This window comes from Ursus arctos, unplaced genomic scaffold, assembly GCF_023065955.2.
Source record: "Ursus arctos isolate Adak ecotype North America unplaced genomic scaffold, UrsArc2.0 scaffold_21, whole genome shotgun sequence".
In the NCBI taxonomy this organism is placed as follows: domain Eukaryota; kingdom Metazoa; phylum Chordata; class Mammalia; order Carnivora; family Ursidae; genus Ursus; species Ursus arctos.
Genome location: NW_026622886.1, coordinates 3589757 through 3602787, shown reverse-complemented (window position 1 = coordinate 3602787; position 13031 = coordinate 3589757). Strand labels below are relative to the sequence as shown.

Here is a 13031-nt window from a genome sequence, read left to right as displayed (position 1 = left end):
ACACTAAGATCCTCAAGGGAAAGTTGAAGAAGTGGTGGCATGCCCTACCTCCCAACAAAAGCAAATTCTCTCTGGAGAAAAACTTCCCCACTCCCCAGTTTAGGTCCAGTGAGCCCCCATAGATCAAAATTAGGCAATAAGCTCACAAATATCCATAAATACACAGGAGAGTAAGCCACTAAGCCGGACACTCAACGGGAATAATAAAAACTAGATTTATTTTTCTATGTCAACAGAAACATCAACAACAACAAAAAAGACTATTTCCCCAAGGATTGGAGATACTGGAATTGCAAGGCACAGCATATAAAATAGCTGTTTTGAAGAAAAATAGAAGATATAATCAGGGAAGAAAAAATCTACCCTCTATGTTCATGGAACATGCATATCCCAGAAATAAGATTAGTCTCATTACCCAACTACCTTTTGAAGGAATGAGAGAAAAAAATTCTCTTCTCTTCTACGGAAGTCAGAGAGAAAAAGATGACAAATGGCAACAAGACCTCTCTTGTTAATGTTGGAGTGTATTTTAATTCCAGCACAGAATGATCCTGTATTATAGTTGAGATTTCAACATACGTTTCAAAGTAGACACAATGTACTATTGGTTGTTTGTTAAATTATGTATGCATGTGTGTATATAATTTTTTTCATATAACAAAATAGTAAGGTTCTACCTACCTCCAAAAGCTTCTGTGATTGCCATGCTTTCAATTCCACCTCCTAGCAGCTTACTGGAAATAGAAAGTAAGCATTAGTAAAAGGAACAGAACTAGAGAGATTAAGAAAGGAGAAAGTGCACCATTTTTGTCATCTCTATCATCTATCTATCTATCATCTATCTATCTATCTATCTATCTATCTATCTATCTATCATCTATCTATCTATCTATCTATCTATCTATCTATCTATCTATCTATCTATCATCTATCCACCACGAACAAGAATTCTTGGCAGAACAAATGGCACTTTACCTCTTTAGACCACAGATTCTGCTGGCTATGGGCAGGGTGGAACAACAAAACATGTAAGCCCTGATGTTCCTGCTCTTACTTTTGGGTGCCAGTAGGAAATGGGCTATATAGACTTAAGTCTCACTATTTTTTGGAACTGAATTGAAGCTTAAATAAATGGTTTTAGTTATTAACTGGGTTGTTCATTTTATACTTGGGACTATGTTTCTAAAAGTCAACTGACTATTCAGTGTTTATTTTTTAAGTTTTAGAAAATATTTATCTATTTTAGAGAGAGCAAGTGCATGAGGCGGGGGGAGGGGCAGAAGGAGAAGGAGAGAAGCAGACTACCCGCTGAGATTAGATTATTTTACACAAACCGAATTCTAGGAAGAGCATGTCAGGATAGGAAATATTCAAAGGTGTTAAAGTAATGCTAGCAGTTAGAAGAATAACTGTCAGATTTTGACAGCATACATTTAATTGGTAACCCAGTGTTTCAGTGTATTTAATATTCTTGATGTGAGAAGACCTAAGGTTGGGGGGCCCGGGTGGCTCAGTCGGTTAAGCGGCTACCTTCGACTGGGGTCATGATCTCTGGGTCCTGATATTGAGCCCCGCTTAGGCTTCCTGCTTGTCAGGGAGTCTGCTTCTCTTTCTCTCTCTCCCTCTGTGCCTCCCCACTGCTTGTTCTCTCTGTCTCTCAGATAAATAAATAAAATCTTAAAAAAAAAAAAAAGACCTAAGGTTAGGTCATTAATTCATTAAATGCAACAAATATTACTTGTGTTAACTGTATTAAGACCTGGAAGGAGCACTTTATTTTTTCTTTTAAGATTTTATTTATGTATTTCTTTGAGAGAGAAAGAGAGCACAAGCAGGGGGAGCAGCAGAGGGAGAAGGAGAAGCAGGCTTCCCACTAAGCAGAGAGCCTGACGCAGGGCTCGATTCCAGGAGGCTGGGATCATGACCTAAGCCGAAGGCAGACGTCTAACCAACTGAGCCACCCAGGCACCCCTGGAAGGAGCACTTTAAAAACCTTCTTTATTTCTAGTAGCATGACTTTTGGGACGTGATCACATTAGACAAAGCTTTAATAGATGTGGATAATCCAATACATTCTACATTTACACAGTTTAAGAGAGTAATATAAGTGTAAATTGAGGCAATGTCAGAAGTTATCCACAAATTTAGGACTACAGACTTTAATAAGAAAAAGAAAAATCTAGGTACTAGCTGTATAACTTGAATCTAAAGGATGTGGGTTGAGAGACCACCCCATTTGGAGGGCACACACTTGAAGGTCTATGAATCTATCAACTACTAGAGAGAGCTTTACTTGTCCCTCCTCATCTTAAGAAAAATCACTCTAGGGGCGCCTGGGTGGCACAGTGGTTAAGCGCCTGCCTTCGGCTCAGGGCGTGATCCCGGTGTTCCGGGATCGAGCCCCACATCAGGCTCCTCCGCTATGAGCCTGCTTCTTCCTCTCCCACTCCCCCTGCCTGTGTTCCCTCTCTCGCTGGCTGTCTCTATCTCTGTCAAATAAATAAATAAAATCTTAAAAAAAAAAAGTCACTCTAAAAGGCTGTAGCTCTGGAAAGTCTCAGACAAAATTTCTGGTTGATATGCAACCTTAATCAGCTGAAAAAGTAACCCCCAAATCTACCTGACAGGGTACCCCAAATTACTTGGGAGAGCATTATTGTTCCCTTCGTGAAACTCGGGATAATTTAGAATTAAGTATAGATATAGTGTTTTTAAGTCTAGAGATTTAAAAATGGAGACACAACTCACAACCACAGATTACTATTTTCATATTAAATTTCGGATTAATCTCTGCATATTTAGTATTTGAGAACTTTTAAAGTTTAAGAGAATTTGACCTTTTATTAGAACAGACTAGCCTCTAATTGATTAAATGATATAAACTAGTAGTTTCTAAGTTGATAACTACGTTTATACTCAGTATTTGAACACTTCAGAGCGCCAAAGACTCATTATACTTTTAAGTTTAATTTATTAGATTTACAAAGACATGTCGATAATTGGAAGATTTTAATAATTCCGGATTATTGAAGTTCTTACAGAAATATATTAAATCTACAAATATAATTTAAGATGTTTTAGGAAATTTAGTTAACCATGTTATAAAAGCCCCCTAAAGTTTGCTATAAGTGGACTTGCAGCTTAAGGAAAAATGTACATTTTAAATAATCAAATGTTAATTTTTTAAGGCCTAGTTCCTGAGTAATCTTTTCTGTGCCCAAAACTTAACACTGAGGACACCAGAAAACTCACGATAACAGTAAGAATTCCTTTAGCCCAATGTTGCCTAAACCAGGATGCGGTAGAGCAGCTGGACAAGACCAAGTCGTCACTGGAATCAAATTGTTTTGTTGATCAACCTGATTTTGACCAATTTGCCTCGGGGCAGGATTTCCCAAAGACTCTTCCTTAGCTGTTAACTTGAAAAAAAGTTCTGTGATTTTTAAAATTTGGGACAATGCTAGGTTAAAGAGATGTTTTATTTCACAACAGGATTCCAGACCCTTCCATAGGCTGGTATACACTGTGAACCTCCAAGAGAGGAACGTATCGGACACTACATTTCACCAACTTCCTTCATTCACTATTTGTTTATTCATTCAGTCACTTAATATTTACTGAGAACCTAGTGTGGTGTTTAAATGGGGTGTCTGTCCCAATCAGATGGGGGCCCCCAAATGTGGGGTGATGATCAGGTGGAAGTCAGCAGCGTGGGAGGTGAAAGGATTGATCCGATTCACCTGAGGCAGAACGGAGGACAGAAGCTTACTGAATACACCGCAAGGCAGCAGCGGGCCCACAGCAAGGGAGAGGCTGTCTGACAGCAGGCAGTGGATGAGGGCTGTTTTTATTTTATTTTATTATTATTTATTTTTTATTTTTTGGAGGGGGCTGTTTTTAAAAGGGGCAGATGAGGAGGTATGACAATGTATGGAATTCTCCCCCTTTTGGCAACTGTGCCTGGTTTAAGTAGCCCATTGCTCAGTTAGGGCCAATGGATATTTTGAGGTGCGTTACCTGATGGGCCTGTCTGGATTCAGCCACAGCTCAAGCCTGTTTGCCTAAAAGTGGCTTCTACACCTGGTTTATGCCAGAGATTGTTCTATGCACTTGGAGCAAAGCAGTGAACAAAAGACAGAAGTCTTTCATTTTATGGAGATTACATTCCAGAGGGAGAACAGACAATAAACAGTAATAAGTAAGTAAATAAGTAAAATATGTGGTATGTCAGATGTTATTAAAGGGTCTGAATAAAAATTAGATCCAGAAAGGAGATAAGAAGTGCAGCGGATGAAGGCAGGGAGTTTAAATATCTAAATAAAGTGACTAGAGAAGACCTCATTGGGAAGTGGATGTTCTAGCAAAGATCTGAAAGAGATGACAGCAAGCCATGGAGATATAGGAGGAAAAAGTGTTCCAGCAGAGAAAATGGTAAGTGCAAAGGCCCTGAGGCAGGAGTGTATCTGGCATGTTCTGGGAATAGCAAAGACGTCAGTGTTCGTGTATAGCAAACTGAAAAAAGACTAAAGGATGAGGTTAGATTAGAGAGGATTTTGGCTTTTGCTCCCAGACGAGGAGTCATTAGAGTAGTTTTGGGTAGAAAAATGTCATGATCTGACCTAAGTTTGTTGTTGCTTTTTTCCCATTTTTTCAAAGAGAGTAGGGGGAGGGGCAGAGGAAGAGAATCCCAAGCAGACTCCCCGCTGAGCATGGAGCCTGACAACACAGGGCTCAGTCCCATGACCTTGAGATCTTGACCTGGGCCAAAAACAAGAGTCGGATGCTCAATGAACTGAGCCACCCAGGGGCCCCTGACCTAAGTTTTAAAGGGATCGTTCTGGCTCCTGTGTGAAGAATAAACCGTAGGGGCAAGGGCTGAAAAAAAGAGAGGTTAGAAGTTATTACAGTACTCCAGAGGAGATATTAATAGGTACTTTAAATGAGTAAGGTAACAGTGGAGGAGGTGGTGGAGGATTAACTGAATTCATATTTCCTCTTATTTTCTATATACACACATACACAGACACATACGAAAAATATATAAACATTATAATGGAAAGTTTCAAACATAAACTAAAGTGGACAAAGACAGTATAATAATGAGCCATCATGTACCTTTCACTTAGCTTCAACAATTATCAACTATGAACTCATGGTCAATCTTTTTTCATATAAACCTCCAACTACTTCCCCCCCTTTTCATATTATTTTAAGCAGATACTGGACAACAAATCATTTCATCCTAAATATTTCAGTAGGTATCTCTAAAAATGAATACTCTTATTTTAAACATAATCATATTATCATTATTACCTAAAAAACTAGTTCCTTAATATCAACTATATATAGTAAGTGTTCAATTTTCCAATTGTCTCATATATATCTTATTTTTTTATACTGGGCTTAAATCAGGATCCAAATAAAAGCCACATACTGGGGATTAGGTGATATGTCTTTTAAATCTCTTTTAATCTCTAGGTCTTCTCCCTGACTTCATTTCTTTTTTGATTCCTTGTAATTTATTTTTTGAACAAACTGGGAGGTTTGTTGTTGAAGGCACAGCAGACAGGATTTGTTAATGAGTACGAGTTAGGGCGTGAGAGGAAAAAAGCAAGGTGCCAAGAATGACACCAAGGTTTTAGTTCTGAGGATCAGAAAAGAGGCAGATCTGAGATGAGGGAGGCATTGGGAGGTGCAGATCTGGGACAGATAACAGAAGTTATCTGGATTTGGATCTGTGAAGTCTGAACTGCCTAGTAGACACCCAATTGAATGCAATATTTGACTATGAAATCCTTTTTTCTTGGAATCTCTTGTGAGGCCAGGGTTTTGAGGAATACTTTGTGGAAATACTGCTTTTGTTCAAATTGTTCTTGGCCACTCATCTAACCTATGAACTAGTAATTCTGCCTAGTAAGGTAGGGAAAAAAACCCACAAATTAGTAAACTTGCATTAGGAAGATGATAACTACGTCTCAGGAATCATGAGATAATAAATAAAAAGGGAGGTTAAAGCTGTTAATGCTAAAGAGGAAACAAACAAACAAAAAAACCCACTGGATTATTTCCTCTAAAATATTCTATCTAAATTTTTAAGTAAAACCAAAAGTGAAATGGAATTTCCTTTATCAACAAGAAGAAAAGGAAATTCCAAGAAGAAAAGGAAAATCAGTTTAACTTTTCATGATGGTTTTTAAAATACAGGCTGATTCAGAAACTACTTATATTTTGGGTCTGAATTTCTTGTAACAAATTTAATCCTGCTTCTACAAATCGTCTGGAATTTGTTTGCTTCAGTAGACTTTCAGAAAGAAAAAAAACTACTACTTCAGAAAAAGAAGCTATTTCTGACAAATTCAAGAAAAGAGATACAATATTCCAAAGATGGTGTCTAGTGGTTGTAAAAAAAATATGAGATACACACTCAAATTCCTGGCTCCCAGTGGTGATATGGAAAACCATCTTTCTCTTCTCACTATACTCAAAGGCAGTCAAGAATCCTGGTTCCTACAGAAAGACAAAAGGAAAGGTTCAAAGGGGTATAAGATGGTGGTTTTATTTCAAATGCTACCCAAAACTCTCTACTTGATTATCGGGGTCATCATTTGATATGAGCTACAGTTCACTTGTTTTTGAGGGCAGCACAAGATCGTGGTTAAGAAAACAGGGTCTGGAGCTACCCTATCTAGGTTCAAAATAAGTCTCCAATACTTATTAGTCGTATGATTTGGGGTAAACTACTTAACCTTGCTGTACTTCAATTTCCTCTTTTGGGTCAAATCAGGATAAGAACAGTGTCTCTCTCATAGCTGTAAAGTTTAAATGAGGTATATTTACGGCATAAAGCAGAATGGTATTTTACCAAATGATTCCATTGATTTCATTGAACAGCATCATTTTCCCCTAGCTCTGGAAGTTTCAAGGAGCACAGAAATTCCAGTGTTCACTATTCATAAGACCATATCTTTCAACGGTAGAAGTACTACTTATTTGACAAATCAAAGAGCTATAGCTGATGCAGGAGTATAACCAGTGAGAACAGGCCCTGATGTGCCCTAATGACATGGTCTAACGTATTTCCCTTTTTTTTTCTTTTAAAGATTTTATTTATTTGAGATAGAGAGAGAGAGCATGAGTGTGAGCGGGGGTGGGGGGGGTGCAGCGCACAGAGGAAGAGGGAGAAGCAGGCTCTCCACTGAGCAGGGAGCCTGATGTGGGACTCAACCCCAGGATCCTGGGATCATGACCTGAGCCAAAGGCAGATGCTTAACTGACTGAGCCACCCAGACACCCCTTAAGTATTTCCCTTTTTGTTTTTGTTTTTTTCTTAAGATTATTTATTTATTTATTTGACAGAGATAGAGACAGCCAGCGAGAGAGGGAACACAAGCAGGGGGAGTGGGAGAGGAAGAAGCAGGCTCATAGCGGAGGAGCCTGATGTGGGGCCCGATCCCATAATTCCGGGATCACGCCCTGAGCCAAAGGCAGACGCTTAACCACTGTGCCACCCAGGTGCCCCTCCCTTTTTGTTTTATACCATGACAGTGGTTCTCAAACTTTGGAGAACTTGACGGGGGGTTAAAAAAGCCCAGGCCAGGGCACCTGGGTGGCTCAGTTGGTTGAGTGTTTTACTCTTGATTTTGGCTCACGTCATGGTCTCAGGGTTGTGGGACCAAGCCCCACATCGGGCTCCGGGCTGGGCATAGAGCCTACTTGGGATTCTCTCTCTCCCTCTCCCCTCTCCTCTAAAATAAATAAATAAATAAATGAATAAAATGTTTGAACTCACAACTCTTATTTAAACAAAACAAAACAAAACAAAACAGGCCCTATCCCATTTCAGTGAATCTGGGCCTATGTGTTCTTTTTAGCCACTCCAGGTCATTCTGATAGACACCAATGTCTGGAACCACTATACCATGAAATTAACTTCTTCTTCTTCTTCTTCTTCTTCTTCTTCTTCTTCTTCTCCTTCTCCTTCTTCTTCTCTCTCTCTCTTTTTCTCTTTCTCTCTCTCCCTCCCTCCCTCTCTCTCTTTCTCCCAATCTCTTTCTCTCCAAGAATAAATAGCTTTAGTTGAGAAAGGATGCAGACTCTGGGTATAGTAGTGGAGGAGAGGGATTCTTTTCTTTGATAACGGGATTTAATTTGCAAAGAAAATAAGACTAACGCCTAGGAGCTATAAAGCGGCAGTTTTGCAAACTCTGGGTACTGCTCTGGGACAGTTGTGGAACTGGCCTGTGAGTGTACTGTCTGAGTTTATTCAGAAGTTAGAGCAACTGAGCTGGGTTCAGAGCAGTGTAGTTAGGTCCTCTCCAAGTTCAGGACCATACCGCCACTGTCATCACTGTCACACCTCAACTGCCTCTGGGGAAGGAAACCAAATGGCTGTAGTGAAGGGAGCTTCTAGGACTTGCTGGAATGAGACCCTCACATACATACGGAGACATGGAGAGCCTCGTTCTTCGGCAAAGAGAGAGACTTGGTGACTATCTTTCTGCCCATTCCTGTTTCCAGAGCTAGTGCTTCCACTGGCCCCCAAAAGTTCAACACAAAAGCTTGGGTCAAAGGCATATGTTTTTGCTTAGAGCCTCTCAACTGCATGGGCCACTCATAGTCTGTGGGCCAGCTACAAAGTGCGGGTTCAGCTCAGCTTTAGCTTATCTGCCTCAGTGAGCATATATTCTTGGTCGTATTTATCTTGACTGTACACACGTAGACCCACACTGTTGGTTTTTTCCTAACCCAGTGCTCTCTTACCAATTGGCCTATACAAGGAGAGAGCAACTTCTATGGTGCTGAGTGCTTTGCAACAACCAAAGATACAATATTTGAGGACACAAAGCAAAAATATGGAGGAGTTAAGGCAGAGAAACAGAAAGGGAGAAAAATTAATACAAAAGGAGACCAGAAAAAAGTTTTGGTAAAAATAATTACCTTGATAGTATTCAAGTCTCTTAACACCTGTCTCAATCTGTCAGAAATTAATTGTTGTTGCTTTGAAACTGAAGTGATAAAAAGTTAACGTGAGGAGTATAACAGATTGTGATTTATAGAAATTCAGAGTTCCCACGGTAGTTTCTGGTGTTCATGAGAAGTTTCTAGGTTCAATGACAAAGGCTATAGAGACTCACGGGGCCTTTTAAGCTAAAACAACAAAGAACTGATTTTGCTTACAATAAGTTTGTTGGCTGCCTCTTTAATCTTATCCACTTTTGCTTCTGAGAGCCCTTTGACATTGCATAGGGCCCTTCTTGTTGTCATTTGTATCCCTTTAATGGTGCAGATTCCTACCGACTTCAGTTTCTTAATGTCAGCCACATTCTGTAAATAAAAGAATGGGTGCAGCAGATTGATAAAATGCCAGCCTGCAAAGCTCCCATACTATGTCATGTGCTTTTGTGTCCATCTCCTTCCACCACGATGCCAATTTTATACAAGCAGCCAGGTGGAACCCACCCACCATGTAGCCAAATGTTCTGGAAATATCTGAGTAGAACATACCCAGCATGCTGCCAAATGTTCTGGCTGTGCCCTGATTTCCCAAGAATGTTAGTGAGACCATGGCAATGTAACAAGGAATTCAAAAGAAAAGTCTGTTGGTGGAAAAGCTAGCAAATTCATCACACGTTCGCCCCCTCAGTTCATCTCTTTCCTTCTAGAGAACTTCATTATGAATATGTTCTCTTAAAATTAAATTTTTTTCCCTCTACCCTTGGGGAGTGCAAATAACTACATCACCAAAGGACCAGGATTTTCTCTTGCTCCTATTTTCTAAATCCGACTGAAAGAGATTAAATGTGAGGGCTTCAGAAGATAATGTCAGGGAAGTTTTACTATCAGTGAACTGCTGTTGAAATTCATCTACTTACTCAAAGTCTGATTTCGGTCAACATCATTTACTCTAATCACCTGCCACAGAACTGAATTTTCTGTTGATGAAGACAGGGGTAGGTAGCTCTGAATACCTCTAGTTGGACCAGTGGTTCTCAACTGGGGGCAGTTTTGCCCCCTTAGGACACTTGACAATGTCTGGAGAAATTTTTGGTTGTCATAACTAAGAGGGGTGTTACTGGTGTTACTGGCATATAATGAGTGGTCAGAAGCCAGGGGTGCTGCTAAACAGCCTACAAATGCACAGGACAGCGCCCCGCAACTAAGAACTGTCTAGTCCCAAATATTAATAGGGTCAAGGCTGAGAAACCCTGAGTTGAACAATTTCACACTGAAAAATTATTTACATTGAAAATTGAAAAAATACTTACAATTCCATGTTTTTGTAATAGGTCAATGTCTTGAAACAAAGATTCCTGAAGAAGATGGAACAGAAAAAAAAATGGAGCTTTGATTCTTCATATCCAATTGTATCATATCTTTTAAAGAGTTAATTCAATATTATGAGTCACTCCAAGATGCCTCAAATTCCACTTCTCTAGGCAGATCGAGTTAGGATCAAGAGTGTTTTTTCAAACACATTGTTATATACTTAGAAGATGAACCAACACTGAAAGGGCTGGGAAGCCCAACATTTTTGCCATGTCCTGTCCAGACTTTTAAGACCTTAGCCCAAAGGAGTGGAACAACATTTAACCTTTTTAAAAATATATTTTCTCAGGGCGCCTGGGTGGCACAGTCATTAAGCGTCTGCCTTCGGCTCAGGGCGTGATCCCGGCATTATGGGATGGAGCCCCACATCAGGCTCCTCCGCTAGGAGCCTGCTTCTTCCTCTCCCACTCCCCCTGCTTGTGTTCCCTCTCTCACTGGCTGTCTCTCTCTCTCTGTCAAATAAATAAATAAAATCTTTAAAAAAATATATTTTCTCAACTTTCTGCTCCACCAGACCTTGAACTTCTTCCTCTGCTACTCTGTACCAGCATGCATTGATACCATTATGGCAGTACCAGTTGTTAGGTTATTAAAATACTTTTCTTGCTAGTTGCTAAGTAGCTAATCTTAGCACCTCTTGCCAAACAAGTTGTTACATATTTGTAATATTGCCTCTCTCTAAAATTATGTTTTCTTTCCACTCTCAGTTTCTAAAAATAATAGCCAACAGAGAAGGAACTTCATTTTTGTGGAATGACTGAACGTCTACCCATATTTCAACATTCTAGCCATACCTCTTCATCTTGGAATCCTGGGTCTTCCAGCACAACTTGATCCTCCTTCATCTTGAAAGGTGAGCAGCAGAAAAATGATCAGTTCTGGGAAAATAAGAAATATTACTTAAGAAGTAGTCATAGATCATATAGTACAAAATCCTTTGCCCAGAGACCTCCTTGATTTCATTTCAAAGTCACCAAGGGCCAGAAGAGCAATCACAGAAACATTTAGTTTAGAATGACTGGGCTGACCTGTCTTCTTTTTGCTGGGCACATGACATAGTTTCTTTTGTGCGTGTACGTATGTAAGGGCGGGGGACTCCATTTCTACTTCCTTTCCTGAAAATTGGTTAACTTTTCTCATCATTTGATTTCCTCTAGCACAGATATCATGACTGTCTGCTAATATCTTTTTTGCTGTCTTGGAATGCTATTTAGTATTGCATGTTGCTGTTTAAACTTCCGTGTTTATGTTAACAATACCCCACGAATTTTGACCTCATGTCAGTCATTCTTCCTGTATCTTCCCTGGCTCCTAGAACTTAGTCTATCCGCAATCAATAGATTTTATTTTTCTCATACATGATGAATGCCTTCCTGCTTCCTAATTATGAATGGGCTGTCTTGCAACATAGCTCTGTTTCATAAAACATTAGATCTATTTTGTTTTATGGTATTTACTGGACTCAAAAAATTTTAAGATTTAATTATGGTAGATACCCAATATTATGATAACACGAGGGCCAATAAGCAGATAAATGGAAGTCTTTAACACTGTAGTGGTTGTTTTAAGATCTCAGGAATCTACAAGGCATGACCGTGGAATAAAATGTGGTCCAAGCAATCAGTTTTCTTGGCTTATTGCATTTTCTCGCTTCCTACCAAAGTCACGCATGGTTGGGGCCTGGCAGAAGGGAAACAAAACTATTAAGGTAGAGGCATGATTGCTATCACCTAATACCGCTAAACCGCAAAATATCTGAGGCAAAGAGGAGACAGTGTGAATGGGGTCTTCGGGAATACTGTCCCCCAGACAGGTAATCATATATAAGACCACCCCAAACTCCACACGGACTGTCCTCATGGAAGAAAAAAATCGTTCATTTCTTCTCGACTTGATAAAATGAAAGATAGTTCTTTCTCAAGTAGCCATGGATGGATGGAAGACATGCATCCTACAAGTGGGCTCCCCGACACCTCGGCTTCAGGCGTCGTCGCTCGGGAGCGTGGTGCACGTCCCCGCGCCGCCATCGGCGTTTTGCGGACACCCGGTTCCCTCCTCACGAGACCCGAGGCGGAGGAGGCCGCGTAAAACTTAGGTCCGACTTGCTTTAAAATAACGCTGCTGGAAATCCCTCGAGATCACCGAGATTTCCTCCTCGGGGTGTGGCGGGACGCAACGAGTCAGAGCCCAGGGCCCAGCGACGACCACCAAGCACCACCGTGAGAGGAACCCCTGGACTTCCTCTCACATTCTTCACACGCTTGCCCTTTTTGCCCCAAACCCCGCTCGTACCCACAGTCTCCCCGAGGTTTTCAAGGTGACTCCCTGCCGCCCCCAGCCCGGGCCTTCCCGTCCTCAGGGATTCTGACTCCGAACCACAACGCTGAGACTGGCAGCCCTCGCGTCACTGACCAGGAGGTTTGGCGCCAACCGACGAGAGTTTGGCAGCGTGTCCGGCGTGGCCGGGGGCCGGGCGATGACAGAGGGGGCGTGTTCAAAGGGGGCGGGGCGGGGCGGAGAGCGAGGGGGCGTGTCCACGGTGGGGGGCAGGACTGGGTGGGGCTGAGACTAAGACCGAGCGGAGAACAAGGGGGCGGGCCCACATTGGACGGAGCCTGGAGTGGGGCCGGGACTGAGGCGGGGCTGGGCCCCGGTGGGCGGGGCCCCAGGGGGGATAGGAATGGGGGAGGAGGAGCTAGGAGCAG

At 41.2% G+C, this 13031-nt stretch overlaps 1 protein-coding gene across 1 annotated transcript in view; it reads right to left on the bottom strand.

The window, feature by feature from the left end:
- DMC1 (DNA meiotic recombinase 1) overlaps positions 1–12793 on the bottom strand; it is a 38114-nt gene extending 25321 nt beyond the window's left edge. Inside the window, exons 1-6 of the mRNA XM_026479629.4 lie at positions 12739–12793; positions 11121–11204; positions 10266–10310; positions 9178–9324; positions 6425–6507; positions 682–734 (exon numbers count right to left, since the gene is read on the bottom strand). Coding sequence (XP_026335414.1) covers positions 682–734; positions 6425–6507; positions 9178–9324; positions 10266–10310; positions 11121–11171 — 379 coding nt within the window. The 5' untranslated portion in view covers positions 11172–11204; positions 12739–12793. The remainder of the gene's footprint in view (positions 1–681; positions 735–6424; positions 6508–9177; positions 9325–10265; positions 10311–11120; positions 11205–12738) is intronic.
- Between the last annotated feature and the right edge of the window lie 238 nt (positions 12794–13031).